We start from the raw sequence: 24,055 nt of genomic DNA, 5'->3' as shown, positions 1-24,055 counted from the left end.
ATCAAAAATCTGCATTTAAATGCATGAAACTCTGAGGCACTAACAACAAAATGTGAAAAAAGTTCAAGGCGGTGTAGACTTTCTATAGGCACTATACATAAGTAATTTACACTATAATATGACAAATCAGTTGGCTCCTTTTTGTTGGGCCACCAACAGTCTGAACAGCCCAACCATGATGAAATAGATCCTTCAAGCAAGATTCTCCTTGTACGGTTTCATGTGTCTGCATTTTGTATGGTGCTGTAATAGATACTGTAAATTTCAATGAAGTCAGTAGTACGATGTTTTAGCAAAAATGCTTTTGATCTTATTCAGAATGTCATGTTTCCTGAAAATAGTCACAACTGACATTTTAGAAAGGCAAACAAAATAAAACATAACTAATTAAACAAGCACACTATTAGTGGTTCATAGGCAACACAACAACAGTACACTGTAAACCCCAAAGTCATTTAAAATAAATTAAAGCAAGTTACATTAACTTTAATATAATTTTATTCATAACACTCATCCACTTTAAGTTAGTTGAATATTCAATTTTACTTTTGGTTGTTCAAACTAAATGGTTTAAGTAGAATCAGGGGACTAGTTTCCCCCATCAGCCCTTGCGGAACTTGTACAATTTATTTTTGGAATTGTTTGTTGTTTATTGTTGTTTTGTGTATGTGTGGTTGCACAAGTGTGTTGTGTTTGCTGGTCTCTTGTGCCCCCGCCTATTCCCTTACATGTGTTATCCTTGTGTTGTGTGTGGCCTCCCCCGTTCGGTGGTCAGGTGTGACCTCCCTCCCTTCTCCCTCTGTCTACATCTCTGCATCTGCCTGGTTCCATAAAATAAAATAGCTTATTGATTGCACATTCTGTTGCCTCAGCAAACTTTTTATTGTTTAAATGAAATAAAAATGTTCAAACTAACTTGACTATTAAAATGTAAATCTAACTCAAATGGATTAAGTTACATGAGTATACATGTTATGAGTTTAGTCAGCCCCAGAAAAAGTTGTCGTAACAAAAACTAAATGAGTAGCTAAACTTAATTATATTAGGGCAATGAGTTTACTATTTTTTATTTTTTTGAGTAAACTCGATGTATCAGGGTTTACACTGTAGCCTAGATGTTCAGTATACTGCATGTATTGTATTCTTAAAAGTTCATACAGTACTTTAGCACACATGAACTAAAACAAATAGCAAATTACATTTTGCACTGCAGTAATGAACAATTTACCTGCACTTAGTATTAAGCATCAACCATTCATGACTAGGCTGTCACAAATGTTTGTCACCCAGCATGGTAATATCACATCAGCTCATTCTTCACACACAGCAACACAACACTATCCACAACTACTTACACGCAACCACTTAGGGAACCCAGAACATAAAACAAAGACATACAGTACTAGGCATATCTTAAAAACGTTAAGGCTTTCATTATTTACCAACGTCACAACTTTCATTCATTAATACAATGCTGAATGCACTAAAAAGTAAATCCTACTGTAACCGAAAAAACACAGAGCTGAGGAAAAAAGTTGAATGTATTAAAACCACACAGGAAAACATTGCTGTGACCAGTCTAAACATTTGTATTAAAATCCCCTGTAAATGGTTTCTCATCTATGTACATTGAGATTGTCCATCCCCTCCCCCGACACACATATTCCACCTTTCATTTAGAACAATGTATTGGATTCTTTCATCAAGTGAGACAAGAAAAAAAAAAAAAAAAAAAAACACCACATGTTAAAACAAATTATGCTGTCTTATCTACTACAACCATTTTTTCTATATTAACCATCATACAATGGTCCATTGTTGAGCTTCATACTGAACAAATCATATTAGTGTGATCTTATTACTTTAACTGAATTTAGTGCTCATGAAATATGAGGAGTACTACAGAAGCTACTGCACAGTACAGGTCATCCAAGGTGCTGGCAGGTGCCACCAGCAATTCCCCTCAAATTTCTGCAAGTACACCAAAATCCTAATAAGATCTTAGTTTGTGTCACTGGTGGGCGTTGAGGACAACCATAATGGGACCCACTTTATAAAAAATACAAGTCTGATGAATCCAGAAAATACAGTTCTCTTACTGGCTCCAGACCAAATTTCATCAAAATGTTACAAAGATCCTTAACAGCAACATGTACTGCCATATAGAATGAGCCTTCACATAGTGCACCACAACTGTGTCTATTAAAGTCAATAAAAACAAACGTCTGCTGGGTAAGATTGAGGGACTGAAGTGTGGTCTTGTAAGACACTGGCTACCCAAATTCTTTCTTGTCTGGGGTTTAAGATAAAATGAATCTGCCTTGTAAAGCACTGACAGCAGGAATCAGCCAATTTACTGCCAGAAAAAAAGAAAGAAGAGTCATTCAACATGACGGACAGCAACATGCCTGACAGCAACTGTACTGAGTCTGCTGTCTTGTGGTGAAGCTAATTAAGGCTGTGAAAGAAAATGAGAGGTTACATCAGGAGCAATATTGTTCAAAATTGTAACTGTTCAGAATCTGAATTTTTTTTTTAGTGCTATGGCCCTGTCTATTTTACTCAAGTGGGACACGGCAGCAATAACCAACTGCCCGAATTGAGCCTGACAGTCCGTGAGCGACTTAACTTGAACCCTTGTTGGCAGTGCTGTCACTCAAAGTCAGACCCTTGTCTGCAAGCACTCAAATGAAAGTGCCTTAGAACAAAAATATTTGCTATAGGAATATGGATCCTATTTATAAAGCAACAAATCAAACTTAATTAGCTATTCATTTTTAGGAGTTTTTTTCCTTGACTTTAAATTACAAAAGGCATGTATGAGTTAAACCATTTTTTACAGGGGAAACTTCAGAAAGGGTTTGGAATTTATTCGAAATGATCTCAGCAGTAAGGAAGCTAACGTTTTTATGGTTTGTAACGTTGGTTATATATAGGACACACCAAGAACAGCCAATGCCAGAGTAGGATCCTAGTCACTGCCTATAACCATAATTTAAATATCTGAATAATTTTTCAAAAACAAGCTAATTTTTTAATTCTTTTATTCCACAGCACAAACAAATGTATTACTGCATGCAAAGCTGACATCCAGGACAAGCAGGTTACAGTGCATTCGATTACTGTTTGTGGCCAACAACAGCACCAATGCCTGATAAATGACAACCACGAATTCCAATAGCACAGTACCATACAACAAGTGAGTTCCACTGAAGCAATGAGTCGCACTACCTCAGGGTAAATGGACAGAGGTTGCATGACAGGCACACTGTAATGAATCTAACCAATGTTCACATCTCTACAGGCAAAAAAAGACCACAGTACATTAGAACAGCCATCAAATGCAGGATTTACTGGACTAGGCCTATATACAGTAATGTGAGAGAAAACTCCCGATCCAAAACAAACTGATTTTACAGTGGGTTCACATCATTATACACATTTTAGATTCGTTGCACTAATAAAAAAGGAATCATGATCTCATTACTTTGTTTCGATAGTGAAGGCACTGAACTGGAACAATGTGTAAATAAGTAAATGGCTAACAGGCTTACAGGCTTGCTCACACACAGCAGCGGCTGACTGCTGCTGGGTTTTTAAAATCAGTGCATTAGACCAAAGGTGGTTTTCACAGTGGGGGACAGGGAGGCAATTTCACAGTACCCAGGACCAAGTATCCCTTATTCCAGAACTGCACAATGCACTTGAAGTCTTCAGGACAAATATTAATGTAAAATCCAGTTTTAAGTCATCTACCCTCAGTGTCTTGACTGAGGGCATATACTGTAAACGGAGCCAAATTCACTCATTAACAGTAATAGTGAAATGTATGGTTGATGCAAGCTATTAAAATTAAAGCAGCATTGGATGTTTTCTTTATATTCCAACCCACAATGCCTGTCCAGTTTAAATCGTTATATGCAAGCACTGCATTACTGAGAAAATGCAAGCACTACTGGATGCTTTAACACACTGCAGAAAAGCAAGTTTTTAGTTTTGTCAAAACAGAGAAGCACGTACCATACACTACCTTTCATGATTTTCAGCTACTGTACAGTGTTAAGTTATTTCAGTAAGTAATACATAAGTAACAGTAATAAATAGCTGTTTATTTGTGAAAACTTTTTTCTCTAGTTTTGAAAGCCAGTGTTGGCCATAAGGCTGCGATGCAACAAGCGAAACTGTTGAGAGATGCAACTTTGGATAAGTATATTTCACACCACAGTCATCACGACAGTTGCTGGGCCGACATTAAAGTGACGTCAAATAAATAGAACTGAATTCTATTTTTTGCGATTTGTCGTACGACTAGGGAATTGGACAATCAGAGAACAGCTTCAATGCACGTGGTCCAGCAGGGTGATGCAATATCCAAAATGATGGAGGAAAAAATAACATTTGCCGTGGAAAAAAACCCAGCACTTCATGACAAAGATCATCGCAATTATAAAGATACAGATTTGTAAGGTAATATATGGCACTGGCATTTCGAAGGACCTGGATAAGCCTGGTATGTATGATTTATTGCCATATGTTGAAATACCGTCAGAGAAGGCAGTCATAATTACTAAATCATGTTGACGAATATGTACCAGTCTTGATCATAGTTTTTTCAATAGCAATTTGTATAGTTTTATTGATCTGGCAGTTTTCAAATCTGTCGCATCGCCTCTGTGTCGCTTCTGGTGTGTATGGTCATACCGCTGCAAAAATATCTTGCCGCCCGATGAAAAATTGCATTGCGTCTAGTGTGTGGCGGCCTTTAATCTTAATTTTCATAAAATAATGTCTAAATCTAAAATTCTAAATACAGACCTTGTTCTAGGAAAGGGGTACAATCACTGCTGGGTTCCACATGAAATAAGATTTAAAACATCTCTGCCTCTACTGCAAGACCACTATTTGCTGTTTACAGAATATTGCAATATCTAAGACTACAGCTTTATACTGGGGAACAAAACACTCCTTTTCACAATGCCCCAATTGTAGGATGTGTTTTTTCATCCGGTTCATGAAATTAATTAGTTCTTAAAAAGTCAACCAAACTATCTTTTTAAATATCTGTGGTAGTGTAATTTATGATTGTTAAGAAACAATGAAATTAATAATATAGGTGGCTTAGATAAAAGCACTTTCCTGCGAGTGCCACAGAAGTCAGCTGACCGAAAGGTCATGTCACAACTGACACGGCATGCAAGAGAATCCAGATGGGGCCAGCTCACACCAGATCGGTTGTATGTACCAGGTATCGCTGTAATGTACACTTTTGCTGCTGGTTCAGGATGTGTCAATTTGGTTACATGTGATAAGACCTTAATTCTTTGTTTGAAGGTAAATTCCATTCCAATACCTACACTAATACCTACATATCACACACTCCAATTCAACAAGCTTTCTAAGCTGCTGAGTACAAACTAGATACTGTACTGCACAAACAAAATTAGAAATATAGATTCATATTTAAGAAGAGTCACAGAAATAAATCATTACAGTAATCAGCCTTCATTATACACCAAAAATGCATTATGGGTTTTGATTATCACATGCAGTGCCAAAAGACTGGTGCTGCCATTTCTTTCTTGACATTTTTACATGACAACACATTCTCAAAAGGTGGAGTAAATAAAATGCTACAAATCATAAACCTTTATCATCTCAAGTGATGTGAAATAGAAGTGAAGCAGACCCCTGAAGAATTATGTTTCGTAAAGCTTGCCATATGTTCATGATTTTGTTTTCCTTTCTTTGCACTGGTTGAAAACGTTTTTCCAATTGCCAATACGAGTCCCTTTTTTTAGGGGAATCACAACAATTGTCATAAGGTTTAATTATAAGGGACTCCACACTCAGACCAACAGCTGCGCTGAATCTTCTCCATTTGCTCCGAAGTGTCTTCCTGAACACAATGAGGCTAAGAGAAGCGGTTATCAGTGGCCTTATGAAACAGCAGACGGTTAAGCCTCTTTAATACAGTAGCTGGCTAAAGTTAAGCCTGTTTAGCTACTGGCATTACATTCAAAATGTAAATGCCATTCCTTTAGTTTATATGGCCATTTCATTAAACAGTACTTAGCAAAACACAATTTTGCTCTGTAGAAGCAGAATTATCTTTTAATAAAAGGAACTTTGTTTTAAATGATTGAATGCAATCAAAATAAAATAAACCTTACCTCTGCCGTAGAAGTATTTGTGGTAGTAGTACGCTCCAAGATCAATGTGTTCTATAATGTAACGTTTGACTTTTTCCCGGTGAATAGGCTGGTTCTCCCTTGGCACCTCAAGCACAGACACACCAGCGTTGGTACAGTGCGAGCTAAGGGAGGACTCAAAGGAGCAGTTCTCGCCAGAATGGGTAGCCGAATTAGCCCTGGATAATGAAATCCTCCTTTCTCCTTCACCTCCAATCTCATTGCGAAAGTAGGGGCAGCTAAGAACCAAGACGTTGCTTTTACCGTCCCCTTCGTCTGCATTTAAGTTCTCTTTTGAGTTTAGGTCTTCTCTGCTCCCCAATGGGGACTCGGAGAGCCCTGGAGCACCCCCAGAACCTTGATATTGTGATGCTGCAGAAGCTCCAGTAGTAGTGTTTTTTCTTTTTCCAAGGTTAACTCGGTTAGCCATAGCTTCACTAATGTTGAACAAAATACTCTCTACGTCGTAGTGTGCAAAACATTTCTGAAAGCTCAGCGGCCGTCCAAGCCTCTCCAGCCTGCAGTCATCCTGTTCAGTCGAGAACCTTAAACCGTCATGCTCGCTTTTTATTGTCCGCAGCTTCCGGAACAGAGAGGTCTCCACAGTTTCGGATTTCAACCTTTGCTTGAAAAATGTATCTCTTTCTCTACTATACAGCAGCGAACTATCCACATAATCATACCCATCGATCCTGACGAATTCTCCTCTGGATATCTGCGTTGCAGTTTGAAGGCTAGGGGAGAAAGAAGAGCTGTAGTGTAGAAGTTCAGGAAATCCCAAAGGCGGCATGGTTCGATGTTCAAGACTATCAACCCGATATCCCCTCAGCATCGCGAAAAAGCTCTCGCCAGACAACCCCTGCCTGTCAATTGAAGATGTGCTTCCATATTCCCGGTGGAGAGAGGCCCCCGTGTTCGGATTCACAGCATTCTGGTCAAGGATATCTTCTGCATCTATATCACTAATGGTGACATCACTGTTGCTTCTTTGCCGGATAGGATGGAGCCCCTTAACAGGAGATCTGTTGAAAATGTCCCCTAAGGCACATTTTGTCTCTGCAAACTCTAGATCCACAGATACCTCCTGGCTTCTTTCGCTAACTGAGTCCATGCCTTGGTCAATCTGTCCATTCTGGAACCCTAACATTAAACTTTCATAGTCTGGTGGAGGTCTGCCTTCCAAACCATCCTTTCTAGGAGGCCATTCTGAGATCCTTGCCCGTACCCCCATTTTAGGCATAGCTGGTGCTTCAGATTTCCCCTGTATATTTGAAGACGGAGGTCCCATGTTACCGTTCAAAGCTTTCAACTTTCTACCAAACAACTCATCCGCCTGCATATTTATTGAGGAGTCCATGAATCCTCCTGAAACTCCAGCTGAATGGGTTAGGTCTGACCGTTTAGGACTTGGATTGCTCATATCCCTTCAAGGGCAAGCAGGCACCTTGTTGAGCAATCCCTCTTCATTACATGGTAATCATTCATTTAGCAGCACTGAAGGGAGTTTGAACAGTACAGTGCTGTTTTGCTACACAGTAATGATAGCAAAACAAGTCCATAATCTCTTTTAGGACTGCAGGATGGTCAGAAAAGCACTGGCCAGTCACACAAAATAACTGGTATTTAAATGTTGATTTATTCTTGGATAAGATGGATACATTTCATGCTCTAAGGCTAGTTCAGAAGAATTGAAGAAATATATTTCTTTGCAGGTTCTGTAGAGAGGGAGAGAAGACAGATAATTTAGTTACCAAAAGAAAGACCCATTTTAAAATAATGCATAATGTTGCAATCTAGTCTAAAACCTTTAATCATAAAAGGATATTGGTAATGTGAATTTAATGTCTTCATTTAAACTACTTTACACAACCAACTGTATTCTACAGTATAGAAACAGTAGAATTAGATGTGTACATGTACATTTTAAATGTGTAAAGTCTACTTTTTAAAAGCATAACAAGGTATACCGAGCATCAAAAAAAAAAAAAAAAACCAAAAAAGTATCACTATTGTAGCACATTTATTTTCGGGGGAAAAAAAAGTATATAAATGGACACTGACCAAATGTTTTTGGTTTCTTTTTAATCACTCAATCATTCATCCTTGACCATGACAAGCTTGAGTGACTACGACTGAAGCATATGCACTTAATCACCTAATTAGTGAGACAGTTGATTAGAAACTGGATATGGAGTGATTTTAGCAGAAAAAAAAATATGCTATGTCTGTCAAGAGAGCAGCGCCTTCGTGCAATTGGCATGTTGGAGGCTGGACTAGGGCAGGGTACTATGGCTCGCCATCTTGGGTGCTCACAGCCAACAACTTCAAACCTGGTGAGACGGTATATCCAGACACACTCTGTCAATGACAGGTCACGAACCAAGAGTCACAACACTTGTCCAAGATTGACAGATCATTTTGCAGCATGTGATGTCTCAATTGTTAATCAGCACAATAAAGTCACTGCACCTGCTCTAAAACAGAGTTTGTCATTTTTCGATCACATCTAATTAATTTTATCCAAATATAAAGTGAGAAGTTTCTTTTGATGCTCGGTATACTTGGAGCCCTGAAAAAAACACATGTTTTGAAAATATTTAGATACATTTGTGGCCTGAGACTTCACAGTAACATACATTTAAAGGTATTGTATAATTAATAAAATGACTGAAGCTACTGCCACGGAATTAGTTTGATAACAGTACAGTTACAGCATCAGCATATAAATTTAAAAAAAAAAAAAAAAAAAAAAGTTGACAACATTAACCTGGAAAGTGTGGGTTATACAGTAGCATGCTTTATTTAATTTATCTATTCCATAATTTTACTTGAACCTCAGATGGTGACTCAAATTCTAATCTGGTATGGTCATTTCACATACTGTACAAGTTTTAAAACAAAGCTGTCATGTTGACATTGATTATGCACAGACCGGAATGAGATCAGGATCAAACAGTCAGGACAGCATGTAGTGGTGTGACACAAATATGTTTTTCTACTTGAAGGCAAAATAGAAAACAAATTGACAAAAGGAGTCATGGTGGAAAAGGGCTGGACATGGAAAGATATGGCCGTCACAAAGCTGGGGTTCATCAAATATGTGGACTGCACTGACAGCGATTACCCAAGGACATCAATAAAACCTGTTTGGAAAGAATGGTACAGGTGTTGTGCTATGAGACGATTCCAATTTTTTTTCACTTACAAGAATACCAGTAACAAAAAAAAAAAATTGAAAATGGAAACCAGACTTCTGCTTCCTTTCATTGTCACGCCAATTTGTTTACCTTAATATTAATTGAGTATTGTTTTAACTACTGTAAAATTAAAATAAATAAATTCCAAAGAGATACTACAATCAACAGTAAATGGTACGATTAGTGCTGCCCTATACATTAGTTCTTGTTTCTTCTTTACTTGTCCTCACAAAGTACATTTGAAATGCTGAACCTGTTTCCAGCATAGTGTTTGCCTTTAGAAGCCTCCTTCATCAGCAATCCTGCAATTCCCTTTATGTTAAGATACAGCAGACCAGACAGGCTCCTGTCAGCTGCTCTTCTCTACAGTACAGTAACTATTTACAGTACTTTATTAATAAACTCCCTGTGGAAAAGTTATGTAGATAATCAGGAGTGCTGTGATTAAGTTATGGTCTGTGCAGCAAATCTATTATACAGCACATCGGCACTACTCATTTTAAGTTCCTGAACCAGGGGACAAATTCTACACCATTGATGCAGCTTTATTTGCTATAAGAGATTCACACCTTGTTCTGTACTCAACTTTAAATCATTACAATTTTACTGAGTCTAAGGGTTGGTTCAATACTTCTATTGTAGATGAATGCGATAACTGACGGCTTCACAGAACAGTACCAACAAGGCTGTCAACAACAATATAACTAGACATGGCATTTCCAGAGGCAATATGTAGGGAAATAGCATCTTTAATTAAATGTTTTCTCAACATGAAATATAATGGATAAAGGATGCTAGCGTGTGATCTGTTAAGTATCAGTGGACATGGCTAGAGTAGTGATTAAAACAATGTGACAGCGAAGTACTGTAGTTCATTTTCACCAGAACACACCAGTAATGGAACTTACTGTAATGAGAAAAACACTGTAGAAGAATGTACATGTCAAAGTCATGGTCAGCAACATACATGCAGTGTTTCTATATCCCTGCAAAGTCAGTATCTCATTGACAGTACTACAAGTAGAAACTAGAGTTACACTGTAGCTATAAAAAATCTGGGTTGGAACTGGGGCAAGGAGATTGGCAATAGGATGTTGTTAATTAAACTCCATATTCCTTCCTGACACTAAAAAGTTCACTAAAAATGACCAGCATATACTGTACAACTGTGATTATTGAATCAAAGTATTTCAGGTCTGTAGAGCAACAAACACCGTTCCTCAAAATAACATTCCTTAAAATCCATTTTATAGTATGGCAAATCAATTCACTAAAACTGTATTTAAAAAAGAAAAAAAAGTTTTAGAAGCCAACTCCCACAAGGCAGCTAAGGATTAACTGATTCAATCAATTTCAGGAGAAACCATTTTCTTTTACTGCAATAACCAAAATTTATACTCTACTGTAATTATTTTCAGATAGGACTAGACATTAGGCCTCAAATTTGACCTGGACTTAATCTAAACAAATGCAATGTCGTAGTCAAAGCGCCAGTCTCTTTTGGTGTGTACAGTAAGTTGAATCATGATATTGATTTGACTTTTCTTCTTTGGCAATAAAAAAAAATAAACAAGAATGAACTTTATCTGGATGAGTATTTGCTGTAAAAATGCTGTTTTTGTGGATAAGGCAAATAACTGGAATATTGTATACTTTAATTGATTTACTAATTTACTATTGTTTACTAATTGTACTACTAATTTACTGTGTACACCAATATTATAAAACATATATATATATATATATATATATATATATATATATATATATATATATATATATATATACTCTATATACATAGTATATGTGGTGTCATTCTACAGAAAGGGGACAAATTAGGGTTCCAGAAAATCAAGAAATCGATTCGATATTTTTTCAGTGAAACAACCAGAATTAAATAAGAAAAGATTATGTCTCCATTTAACATAACTTAGCCAAGCTGAAATTGTTTTTTTTTTTTTTGTTTATGTTTAGGCCATAAATTGTTTAGGCCATAAATCTGTCATTACCGTAACACAACTTCAAAATGTTGTATAAAGCAAAATCAGATTGATTAGTAATTTTACACTTTAGTGAAAATATGCGTTTAATTTTTGAAAGATAAATAATTAACTAAAAAAAACAGAGATTACCTTTGTTTTTGCACTTTCCTCTGGTTTTGTATTTACATTTAATTTAAAAAACATGTTATAATGATTAAAAGTACACCAAAGCTATTTTCATTTTTAAAGTAGGAACCCCTCAGCCCTCTGCTAATATTACTTCCACTCTTGCCAATGCTGTAGCATTTATTTATTTAATTTTTGTTTTTAAAGTAACTATTGTTATAGTAATGACATTAGTGTTACGGTAATGTCCTACTTTAAGTGACCTGCATATAATGCACAGTTCACAGCCTACCTCTGTAAAGCGCTTTGTGATGGTGGTCCACTATGAAAGGCGCTATATAAAAATAGATATTATTATACTATATTATTAATGACACTATAATGACAAACAGTTATTTTACTACATAGTTAGAAATAAACTATTCATGCTGACACTGCAAATTCCAAAATACTTTTTTATTGATAACTGTAAAAATATTAACACATGTTCTGTAGAACAAAAGTATCACAAAGGATAAGAACTCAGAGTAAACCAACCTAAAAAGCAACAGTAAACAGTATGCTTGCCATACACCTTAAGTAACAGATGAGTGATTAACATGTAAGTAACCCTTGGAAAACATGCACAAAAACACTGCAAAGATAATTTTTCAACACATTAAGAACTGACTATTGTTACTATCTGGTGTATGATTAAACCATCAGCTAGAGAATACACATTTATTTCATTGAGATATACATCTTTTTCTAGGATTGACTTTATTTTTGCAACAAATTCTCTCCTCTAAAATATATAATGCTGAGATATTGCTTATTACCTGGTCTGATCATAACGCAAATTATTGCAAATTTGTGATATCCGGTACGCTAATCTGGGCCCCTAGATGGCGCTTTAATACCACTTTACTATAGAATGAAGCTTTTCGCACATGAACGAGATGAGTTAGTTCCTTCAGTTTAAACTTGGCTCTGTCGATGACCCTGGCATTTTGTGAGATTCAGTTAAGAATTCATCAGAAATAATTATATTCTATTCTATTCGACTCCAACCTTAATAAAACTCGAAACAAAGTGGCTTTTTTAGAAAATGCTCACCAAAGCTCCCCCTCGGAATCTACTGAGCTCAATCTAAACCTTATAAAGGAGGAACTTAATATGCTGCTTAGACAGCGGGCTGAGATTCTTATCCACCGGGTAAGACAAAACTATAACTTCAATGGCAGCAGACCTTCGCATTTGCTTAACTTATCTGTTAAAACCATATAGGAAAATAGGTTAACGGATCCTTCCAAATAAACTTGGCATTCCAATGTTTTTACTCAGACCTTTATAGATCTGATATTTGCCGTGACAAGGAAGCCTTTCCTTGGAGCATTTCCTCCAAAATCTCCAAATCCCACGCCTTTTACCTACTGAATCTGCAGAGCTTGGGACCCCCTCTCTTGGCTGCACTTCAGTGTATGACCAGGGGCAAATCTCCTGCCATTGAAGGTAATCTGCCATTTACTTTATATTTTATACATGGCTGCAGATATTGCTACTCCCTGTGCTGTACTCTCACTGGATGCAGAGAAGGCATTCGATCGCTTGGAGTGGGACTACCTCCGGTCGGTTTTAGATTATATGGTTTGGGCTCAGTTTATTGATATGGTCACAGTTCTGTATACTAACCCCTCGGTGTCAGTGTTAACAGGAAATAAATACTCTTTTCAATTCTCCATTTCCATGGGTACTCGTCGGGGCTGTCTGTTCTCGCCTTTGTTGTTTGCACTTTCACTGGAGCCTCTTGGCACCTTTTTGCACTTGTTTTGGGAGTGCCTGGTCATAGCTTCATTTTGGGAGCAGGTATCATCTACATTTTCTACTATATTTGGAAAGATAATCTCTTGCTCCACTCTGGTTTTCTTATTGAACAAATACATCCCTTGACTTAACACCACAACAGATACACATTTGGTTAACTGGCCTTACTGCAGTGAAAAAGATGGTGGTTCTGTGTTGGCAACCGTCGCACTCTCTTCCCTGGCGCCAATGGATCCTAATGTTTCTTGATATTATTTACTTAGAACTTTCTACCGCTCGTATCCATAGTGCCATAGAGAAGACAACTGAAGCCTGGGAAAGCATAGCAGACCTTATTAAGCCTTTGTTAAATCCAAATTAATTTAGGTCCCTGATGTCCTTGTGGAGGGTTGTGGGAGGGAGAGGGTAAAAAAAGAAAATGGGGAGTTCATTTGTTCATGTTTTTGTCTGTAATTTTGCACTATCCCCAATAAAAACATTTGATCACAAAAAAAAAAAAGTTCTGACTGGGTAACTCTGGGGATCGGATCATCAGTATAGAATGTTAGTGAAGTACCCACCCACAGCCAATAACAGAGCCAAGAATGTAAGAACTGGATAGTAAATACATAGGAAAAACTGGTAGAGAAGAGGGGAAACTGTGGAATCATGTAATTTAAAATGTAGTTATCTTATTTTTATTGATTTGACCCCTAAGTGCACATTGAATTACCCTTCTTTGTTTAATGCCTTAAAAATGAATAAAGGTCACAGCCCACCAATATAACAAAAACTATAAAATGCAATTCCAGCAGACACCTTCTGCATCTATATATAGCCCTAGCTTGACACAAACTGCTTTGTAAAAACAGGATCTTGGGCATGGCACTGTGTCACTTGTTTAGGAGTGGAAATCGAAGTGATGAGGTTTTGTAAAGTACACCAACTTTTAATTCTTCAAGAAGTGGCCAAAAAAAAAAAAAAAAAAAAAAAACTGTTCCTGCCAGCCCTGTGCATAACCTTCACCTCAACAGCCTCAGCCTCCAATCCTTCAATTACTCTGGGGTACGGTTCCTTGTCATAGGAAACAATGCACCATCTTCCTAGGCGCTCATCATGAACATCCTCAACTGGACATAGTGGACTGCAGTGTTTTTGACCTTTAGCAGCTCCTTTTTCTGATTGATCACCTTTTCGCTGGAGATGTGGTGTCATTCTTCTCTGGTACAGGCATCTGGAATGTAAATGGATCAAAGCAAGAGCACACACCATGTCTGTCACAGAGGTAGCTTAGAGCTCTACACTGTAGTTCTCTGTAACGGGTGTTTAACACGATGGAGTTTAAAAGTACCACATACTGTAGGGAGCTCTTTTGGCAGAGTAGCCTCTACTTTCTTTAAGTCTTTTTCTGTGACACAGAACAATTTAAAGGTAGTAAGAGGAAGCACAGAATCATAAAGGGCCTTTGCATTAGGGCCATCTAATCCTTTCCAGGGAATCTGTTGTTCTTTTGATTACAGCACCAACACCATCTGCAGATCCTTTTCCATGGCCGGCCTCTAGGAAATTCCAGTTTACAACTCTGTACCCTTTTTGAAAGAGTAAAGTGCAAAGGAAAAAAAGGTTTCCCCCCCCCCCACAGTATTGCATTGTTGGCCCATCACTTATAAAGCAGAGCTTGGAGATGTCTGGATGACTTCCTGTGTCATTGAGAAGGATATGGTATCGAACGCGTGAGTACCATGAGAAGTGTACAGAATACATTCATGCAATGTAGCTTGCTCATGTGAAGCGCCAAAGTGTACTGCTTGCGCTTCGGTAGCATACTTGCATTGCCAGTTTTCTGCGTAGTCAATGTTTAGAATGGCTTCATCAGGCTATAGTGCAGCATGGAGTTTTCTCAGCTCAGAATACAGGTGTTGAATGTTGTCCTTGCATACTTTCTCCTTAATTGCTGACTGAAAATCATTGATAAATTGTTCTACTGTACCTTCTTGCCTTTCCTTTACGCTCTTGCCTCGTCATTTTTCTTTCAATCCTGCCCTCTCTTTTTCACGCCCTTCTTTCCGCTGTACCCATTTATGCCATCATTAGTTTTCAACTGGGCATTTTAATGAACATTACAAAGGCATGTTTCTCTTGTACAGTTGGGAAAACAACCCAGAATGGCCTCATTCGATAAAACATGGAGTAAGTAAGTTTTACATGTGGCTGTTCCAATAGGAATTTAGCATGGAGGTTTCTAAGAGAATCTGAAAGGAAATTGTTCCCATTGTTTCTGTGGCTCTTGTGTGAGATGCCAATGGACTGTTGTGATATTGAAATCAGTCCTGGTGATGAGTATTCTTTGTGATGAGTATTCTTACATACATCTGTCTTTCTTTGTGAGATTTTGCTTTGGTGTAGTTTTCCTTCAGTTCAGCGACTAACGCGCTGTAGAAGTTTTTGTTGTATGTTTTTTGGTAGAGTGGTGTCTCAGTTCTTTTGTTGTTATAGACTTTGGAGATACTGCACTTTTATTATCAGCAATTGTTTTTTGTACCCACCTGCCTTCTTTTTAGTAACCTTAATTACTTCCTTTAACTTTTTGATAGTTTGGTATGCCTTTACTCTATCCTTTTTCACATACTTTCTGCCCCTTTTTCTCTGAATTGATGAATCTGATGCACTACTGTCATTATCACTTGATGTTGTTGGAGGTGTAGCTGGAGGTGTGGTTGCTGAACAAATGTTTCAAACTGCCTCATTCTTTTTGACTGCTTCCCTGTGTCTCCTCTGGTTAACCCTCCACTTCCTACGCTGGTTTTGCTGTGACCTGCTTGAAATTTCATGCATACTTTTCAGCTTGCCCTGCTCTTCATTCATATCTTTCCTTTTCCTTTCTGAGATATTCCTGATATTTTTCTGGATCTTCTCTGGAGTTTTTCTCTGAAATGTCTTACCCTTTCTGCACTACTTTGAGGCATTTTGTTTATTTCTGACTTTATCTTTCTGTGTTACTGCTTAAAAAAAAAGTGTAAAACGCAGTAAACATTAGGATATACACTATATGGACACGTGTTCATTACTACCATATTTTACTGGCTTTGGTGGCATTTTTTGGCCATTTTGGCATTGTTAAATAAAGCTAACTATATATAGAAACCATCATAATTAGGCTAATATTTCAATTACAAGGACGTATGCACCCCAAAATATCACACATTTCCTAGAAATGCAGATGGATCTGTGGCATTAAATATCATTCTGTATTCCAAGAAAATACTTATGAAATGTTGATTAATTTATTTTTATTTAAGAATAATTTATTTCAAAGCATTTCTAAAAAGTGTAACGGTTCTGTCACTACCGAAACAAAATATATCGTTACGGTAATGACAATTTTAAACATTTTTATGAATTTATAGAAAACTGAGGCCTACACATTCTGACCTTGCACACCTTTTAAGACATAAATCATTAAATAATTCTAATCTCGAATCATTTCTTTAGTAAAATATTTAAAATCAGAGGATAAATGCATGTACAGTAATGAGGCACAACAAACTTAATCAATGATTTTCAGACACTTGAAGTGATTTTTTCAAAAGACATTTTAGAAAATAACCTCACCATATAGCCATGCAGGAAATGATGCAATGTGTTATGGTCACATGATGAAAGGTGTGGCCTAAGGTATATTTCTACTGGATGGCAATACATTGTCTGTTACAGTAATGACATTGAATACTGGGGACGTTAATTAAAACTGCTAAAGAAATTCATATTTATTGCATCACACAAAAAAAAAAAAAAAAAAAAACACAGCACACATTTAAAACACTTTATATATACCGGATTCTGCCGAGTTGATGGTAAGGCAAAAGTGGGGGAGGGGTGTTGACTCAAGACATGGGCTAATGGGTAATATTTTTAACATTAGCTAGATAGATTATGTTTACAAAAGGTAAAGCACAGCATACAATTATTAACATTTATTAACACTAGAACCGCCACAGCAGCCATTTAGATGGTTATTCAGCTAAAAGTGGGAGCGGGGCGACAGTTCAACAAACATCGGCACTGACGCGCCAGAATCTGGTATATACTGTGTCTGTGTGTGTGTATATATATATATATATATATATATATATATATATATAATAATATATATAACAAATAATAAATCTGCTTTGCTGTAGCAGTGATCCAAAAAAAAATGGAAGTCGGATTCAGTAAAAGACACTGAAGGCATTGAGAAAGACGAAACATTTCTTTTTTTTAGTATATGTAAATTACAGTAAGACACTTGCCAACATCTGAATTTTGTTCTTTGTAAATTCTGGAGGAATGTAGGCAATACTTGCACTGGTCATCTGCATTGTACAGTCAAACATTTAAGCCTACAGTATGCTGTGATGTAAAGTTGTATTACAGAGATTTGATCAATGATGACAATTAACCTTCTGCAGTACTGCACATGTCCAGTGACTTTAAGCTTACCCCAGAAAATTTACAAAAAATAAAATCTCTGGCTGTCACAAATAACACACAGTAGTTTTTACAACATGCTACACTAACACTTTAAATGTCTAGGGTCACAAACCTGATAACATCACTGATCAACAGTCAACATTTCAAACATTTCAAAGATCTAATGCTGATGTTAACAGAATTCTGGTCAAGGTCGGGGGCCAGTCTATACAGTGCAGTGCATTTTCTCCTACTGCTGACTTAACTAAAAACCACAGCAGGTCACGGTGCACTCTGCACACTACTGTAGGCATTCAGGCCTCAAATCCCCTCCCTCGTCTGTCTGAATTCCTAAACAAATACAGACCTCTCCAAAAGGGAGAGAGACAAGACGATTAAAAAAAATAAAAAATAAAATAAAAAAAAAGGTCAGCAGAAATCCAGTCAGATTACTGGAGCATTCATTTTCTTACCATTAATGTAATCCTTCTAAGAACGGTTTCATAAAAACCAGATACTCTACTCACGCACTGCAGTTCATTTATAATGGGCTGCCAAAACCATGTTTAGAAACTAAATGTTGTTTACTGTATATATTAGGCTATATGTTTGATGTTAACAATCTACTTTCAAAAATTAAAAAGGTGCTAGATACATGCGTGAGTCCATGAAAGTGGTACACCAAGGCTGTATACTGAGAAGTCATCGAAAATCAGATTTATGGCAAGCCAAACATTTTGATCAAAAAGTCCTGGACATGTCAGTAGTCTGAAACAGACGATTGGTCCAACAAACACTGGATTTTCATAGAATGTCCCACATACAGTACATGTGTAAACAGCTTTACTGTACCAACCAAATCTGTAATTGCGTGACTGCAGCAAGACCTTAAATGTTATTTTGTACTTACAAATACAGTAAGACACCCCTTTATCCCAGCAGTTAGACTGACTGTTGGGTTTTCAACATCGAAATATACTGTTTAGTAAACAGAATACACTGCATCAGGAAGAAGTTGAAAAGCTGCTTGATTAAGTGGATTCCAGGGCATTGTTTCTATTGATAGGGATTGAGACAAAGACCATTACAGAATACGCAGGATGAGAGTGGATTGGATTTGACAGTAAGCTATTATGATCTCTAGGGTCAGGTGAACCTTAAAAAACAAAAAAGCAAAAAAAAAATCTATACAAGTCACATAAAACTGTATCCCATGTAACAGGGAATTTTTATAGTCAAATAAAATATTTCAGCACTTTCAAAAAGACCACACAATGATTTATAACTACTGTTTCTAGTTTCAGTGTCTTATAGTGGATAGAAGTCATTCAAAAATTATAAAAGGGCATACCTACGACCAGGACCGGTTAACTGGTCTGCAGCGTTGAGTGGAGTTATCCCATACCCCTTCACACAGAACCGGCACCGTTGCAACATTTTGGTCTGTGTGAATTACCTATGCCATCGCAGAGCCGCCATATATTTTACACCGTCTCTAAACCACCTTGCGAGTGGACTGAACAATCTTACCTTCTGTGTGAAATGCTATGCTGGCACCGAAGTGATATAGTGGGCATGGACTGAAAGTCAGCATCCCACGTGACTGCATGTATACCACACATGTTGGCCATTGTTGTCGGTGGTGTTACACGTTACCATTTTTTTCAAATACAATCTTCAAATACTGATGAATGAGGTAGTAAATTGGAGACCAGAAGAAGTTAAGGAATTGTTAACATTACAATTCTAGGAGTGGCACAAACCCAGTTAATGTGATCGGGGAAGAATGCAGAGGAAACTCAAAGCGAGCAACAGACAACAGCCTGTATGTGTGTATATATAAGGGTAGACTTCACTTGTAAATCTGCCATTCTGAGTACTCTAGTGATTATTCCTACCTTTAGGAGGTCTGCTGCGTTTACTTTATTATATATTTTATTTAACACATTATTAAAAATCGATTAAAGACAACTTGTGTACTTAATAAGGAATGCCAAGCAATTTCTAAAAAGATTAAAGTTTGGTCAGCACATATGAGGCAAGACTGACCAGTAGAAGCTGCAGTAATTACAGGAAAGTCATTTATGGTTTCAATTCTTATTTAAAAAACAATATTTTTGGTGCCATGCTAAAGGCAATTCAAGGCTATAAAAACAGAAGGGTTACTAAATTCTTAATTGTTGAGGCTAGAAGGGTTAGAAAATAAAGTGCAACCAGAGCCATCTAGCTGGAACATGATAAACACTTGTAGTTCAGCCCCTAAACTTCTAATTAAAGTTGGGACACCGAGAAAAAATTAATTTTGTGAGTCTGGCAATGGCTATGCCCACCGACAGTCACATTATCAAACCAGTATATAATTCAAGCTTAGTTGGTCCTTTATCAAGACTGGAGCCAAATAGGCACGGAAAATAAGCAGACTTTCCACCTACAGTACTGAAGACTGATTTCTCAATGGTGACAACACAAACAGACATTGCGTAATACCACTTCTTGCTGTACTGTACAGTCCATAAACACAGGCTGCCTGCGGACTCTGTTTTGAACTCCCTATTGTGTACAGTATACATGAATACTGTACTTTGTATAAATAAAAGCAGTGTGTAGTGTATACTGTAGCCATAAAAGTAACTATACCAAAATCTATACAGTAAGTAATACAGGTATAAAATCACACTATTCATTCTAGTATATATTGGAACCATGATCCACAGTAATAAAAGCCCAAACTGTTGGTTACTTTAATCTCTTTTGTTACCCTTGGATAAAACAAAATCATTACATTCCAGAGTCAGGTGAGTAATATCCAAAATTCAGTAACTCAGAAATTCCATTTGTGCCCTCCCTACAGTTCCTCCTCATTGGCTTTGCACAAAACATTTAGCTTGGTTACCAGAACAGCTGCAGCTGGAAGCAAAAAATATAAATCCATAAAGCACTTGCTGTAGATCTCTGAAGCAATGACAAGGGAGTTTAACATCATTACAATCTTAAAATGTCCTTCACCACAGTACCACACAAAGGGACCTATTCATTGGCTCCATTGCTCAGTAGACACACCTTCAATCCAAATAAACAAATGACCTCCCTGCTGACCTCAAACCGGTAGCCAGGCAGATGGGGATGACTTCTCTACTGGTCAATTAAGAATTACACCATGACAATAAAACAATGGTGTACTGTATACTGTACACTGAACGTGGGATACTGTACTTTGACCTGTACTTATGTGAACTTCATAGTTTAGAATGTTTATAGAGGAAATTTAAACAGAAAATTATTCATGAATGTCCTAAAATACTATGTCCCTGTGCTTCTCATATTCTGCAAAAAACAATACATTTCAAAAAAGTAACTGGACCAGGAAATATGGTATGAACAGAAAGGAAACAAGTCTTCCATGGAGAGGTGTCGTAGCCCAAGTCACAGCTGTCTACAGCTAGCTTTTTGCAGTTAACAAAAAGATAACTCTATAACTCTCCCCTATGGCAAAGAGGCACAAACAGGATGAGATTCTAATGGCTGCCTCTGTGGTGCAGTAAAGCAGTGTTTGAATAGAAATTTCTCAGGGGAACCCTGGCCAGAATGTTTAAATGGCCCTTCTATAGCAGCCTGTGCTTGCTCTGAACAGGCAGGGGAGCATGACATTCTGCCAGCAGAGTAAACAGACCCCAGAGAGCTACTGGAAATGGTCAGCGGCTATTCATTTATGAATGTAAAATGATGAAGATATGGGCGACACTAGATATTGGAATTTTACTTTGGTGTACTGCACTCTATTCGTGATGGGAAGAAAGCATAATATGCCATGCCAAAACAGCATTTAAAAAAGGAAGGAATGTGGCACCGACTGTTTCAGTTTACTTTTCCCAGCTGTTAAAATAAATCAGGGGGAGAGCAGGAACACACTCCAAACTACTGGATCATTCAGTAACGTATCTCCCCGGCACAGACCAGAATTAACAAAAATAAAAAACAGCAGTAAAATGCAGGAGCAACAATGTTTACTACTCTTATTGTTGACCTTCCCAGATTGTCTTCTGTGCAGAACTGTTCATACAGCTGCTTTGAAGTCCTATATTTTTTGTCAGGGAGGGGGGTATGCAAGTTTCAAATTGACACGCTATATATGAAAGACAATATTATATACTGGTCAATAAACAATACGCCTTACAAAAATAAATCATACTGTGCGAGGGGTGTCCCAGAAAAATTTGATAACCTACATTTCCTTTAGATAATCTGTATTATGTAAATGATAATTTAATTGTATTTTAACCTTGACACGTCTGCTTAATTGTATTTTGTAATGGTAATTGCCATATTATTGAATCAATTACAGTTCAATTACACACCTTTCCAAGCTTAAGAATTCACAGTTCCATGTTGTTTTACACTGAGCGAACATTCCATTTTCAACCACTTTTAGTGACCCCCATTTGTTTGAAAAGAACATTATATAGTAGGTTTCTGTATTTGTACCTGTAATTACTGCTTAGTAGAGTAAATGTGTTAATGTGTGTACAGTAGCTATTTATGTAAATTTTTAGTGTAATTGTAATTACTGCAGAATAATTGTAATTGAAAAAACTAGCATTGCAATTGCAATTTCAGGAAACAATCATGCTATAAATTGTAATTCTAATTGGAATTCTTATAATTGACCAAAGGTCTGATCATGGGGTCCTATTATCAACTGAATACTGAACTGTTGGTAGGTTGCTGACTTTTTCTGCCACACCCCTATTTTGATGCTTAGTTATTTGGCTCTTTTCTGTAGATCTGCACTTGAAATAGCTTGACAACCTGGTTAAGGCTGGTATATGGGGAAATGGCTTTGCTTTTACAGAGATTTGACCATTGTTTGTTTTCTGTTCTAAAAAACACTTTTACACCATTCGGCATTTGGTTAACAAGTTTCAGCAGGAAATCACCTGACATGTCTTCCCAGCTCTTCTGCAGCAATTCCCAGAGATGTAGGGCACTTGTGGGCAGCTTTGTTTTGACCCTTCTGTCCAGTTCGTCCCATACAAGTTCTATGGGACTGAGATCTGGAGACTGGGCAGGTCAGGTCATTAGATTGAGTTGTCCTTTACTTTCCTTCTTCGCCAGATAGTTCTTCCACAACTTTGAGGTGTGTTTCGGGTCATTATCTTGCTGAAGAATGAAGGACTGCCCAACTAGCCATAATCCTGATGGAATGGCATACCTCTGAAATATGCTATGGTAGCCATGCTGGTTGAGCTTGCCATGGACTTGGCAAAGATCACTAACTCTGTCACCAGCAAAACAACCCCAGACCATGGCACTGCCTCCTCCATGCTTGATAGTGGGAACCACACATGCAGAACTCATGCGCTTAACCTCTCTGCGTCTTACAAATACTCGGTGGTTGGACCCAAATATTTCAAATTTTGACTCATCGGTCCATAAGACTGACTTCCACGCCTCAAACGTCCAGTTTCTGTGTTTTTTGGCCCAGGCAAGTCTCTTCCTCTTATTCTACCCTCTTAACAATGGTTTCTTTGCAGCAATTCTTCCAGTTAGGCCAGCTTCACGCAACCTCCTCTGAACAGTTGATGTTGAAACATCTGTACTTCTAGTAGCATTTAGCTGAGCTTGTATTTCAGGGGCAGTGAATCACGGGTTTCGCAGACTTGTGACTCAAATTGTTCTCTGATTCTGAGGTCACCCTTGGCCTGCCTGATCTTGTTTGGTCCTCATGAGTGGCAGTTTCTTCAAATCGTTTGATGGTCTTGGCCACAGCAGTTACAGACACTTGCAAAGTTCTTGCAATTTGTCTTAAATTGACCTTCATTTCTTAAAGTAATTACAGACTGTCTTTTATCTTTGTTTAACTGAGTGTATTTTGCCATGTTCTGCTCCCTTAAAAAAAACTTGTGCCTATGCTAAATATATTTATAGTAATCATGCACCCTCACCTATTTAACAATAATTGGTGACAAAAGGTTAATTAGGTAACATGCTAGTTAACTCAGAGACATCTAACAAAGACACTTTTATACTTAGGCCAGTGTTCTAACACCGTGTTATACACATTTCAGACTTTTAACTGACTTGGGCTTCAGACTGAAATCCCCTTGCTTTGGGTGACCATTTCATTGAAATTGACAAGATTGAAATGTTCATTTAAAAATTTAAAATTTTTGAATGCAATTCACTTATGATTATCAGCTTATACAAGTACACTTATCATATAATGAAATATTAAGTGTTTATAGACAAAACCCATTTAATAAAAAAACGACAACCTCCTATCGGAGCTGCCACTTATGTATTTATTTATTTTATTTATTTAATTTTTTTA

The 24,055-nt window shown here is 37.3% G+C and overlaps 1 protein-coding gene across 2 annotated transcripts in view; it reads right to left on the bottom strand.

The window, feature by feature from the left end:
• Window positions 1–24,055, bottom strand: part of LOC121317193 (signal-induced proliferation-associated 1-like protein 2) — a 158,898-nt gene that overhangs the window by 90,546 nt on the left and 44,297 nt on the right. The window contains exon 2 of one of the 2 annotated variants that reach the window (XM_041252859.1): window positions 6,171–7,903. The exons of the other annotated variant lie outside the window; for it this stretch is intronic. Coding sequence (XP_041108793.1) covers window positions 6,171–7,608 — 1,438 coding nt within the window. The 5' untranslated portion in view covers window positions 7,609–7,903. The remainder of the gene's footprint in view (window positions 1–6,170; window positions 7,904–24,055) is intronic. 2 annotated transcript variants of the gene reach the window in all.

This window comes from Polyodon spathula, chromosome 6 (genome assembly GCF_017654505.1).
Source record: "Polyodon spathula isolate WHYD16114869_AA chromosome 6, ASM1765450v1, whole genome shotgun sequence".
NCBI classification, from domain to species: Eukaryota; Metazoa; Chordata; class Actinopteri; order Acipenseriformes; family Polyodontidae; genus Polyodon; species Polyodon spathula.
This window is presented reverse-complemented; position numbering and strand designations above follow the sequence as displayed.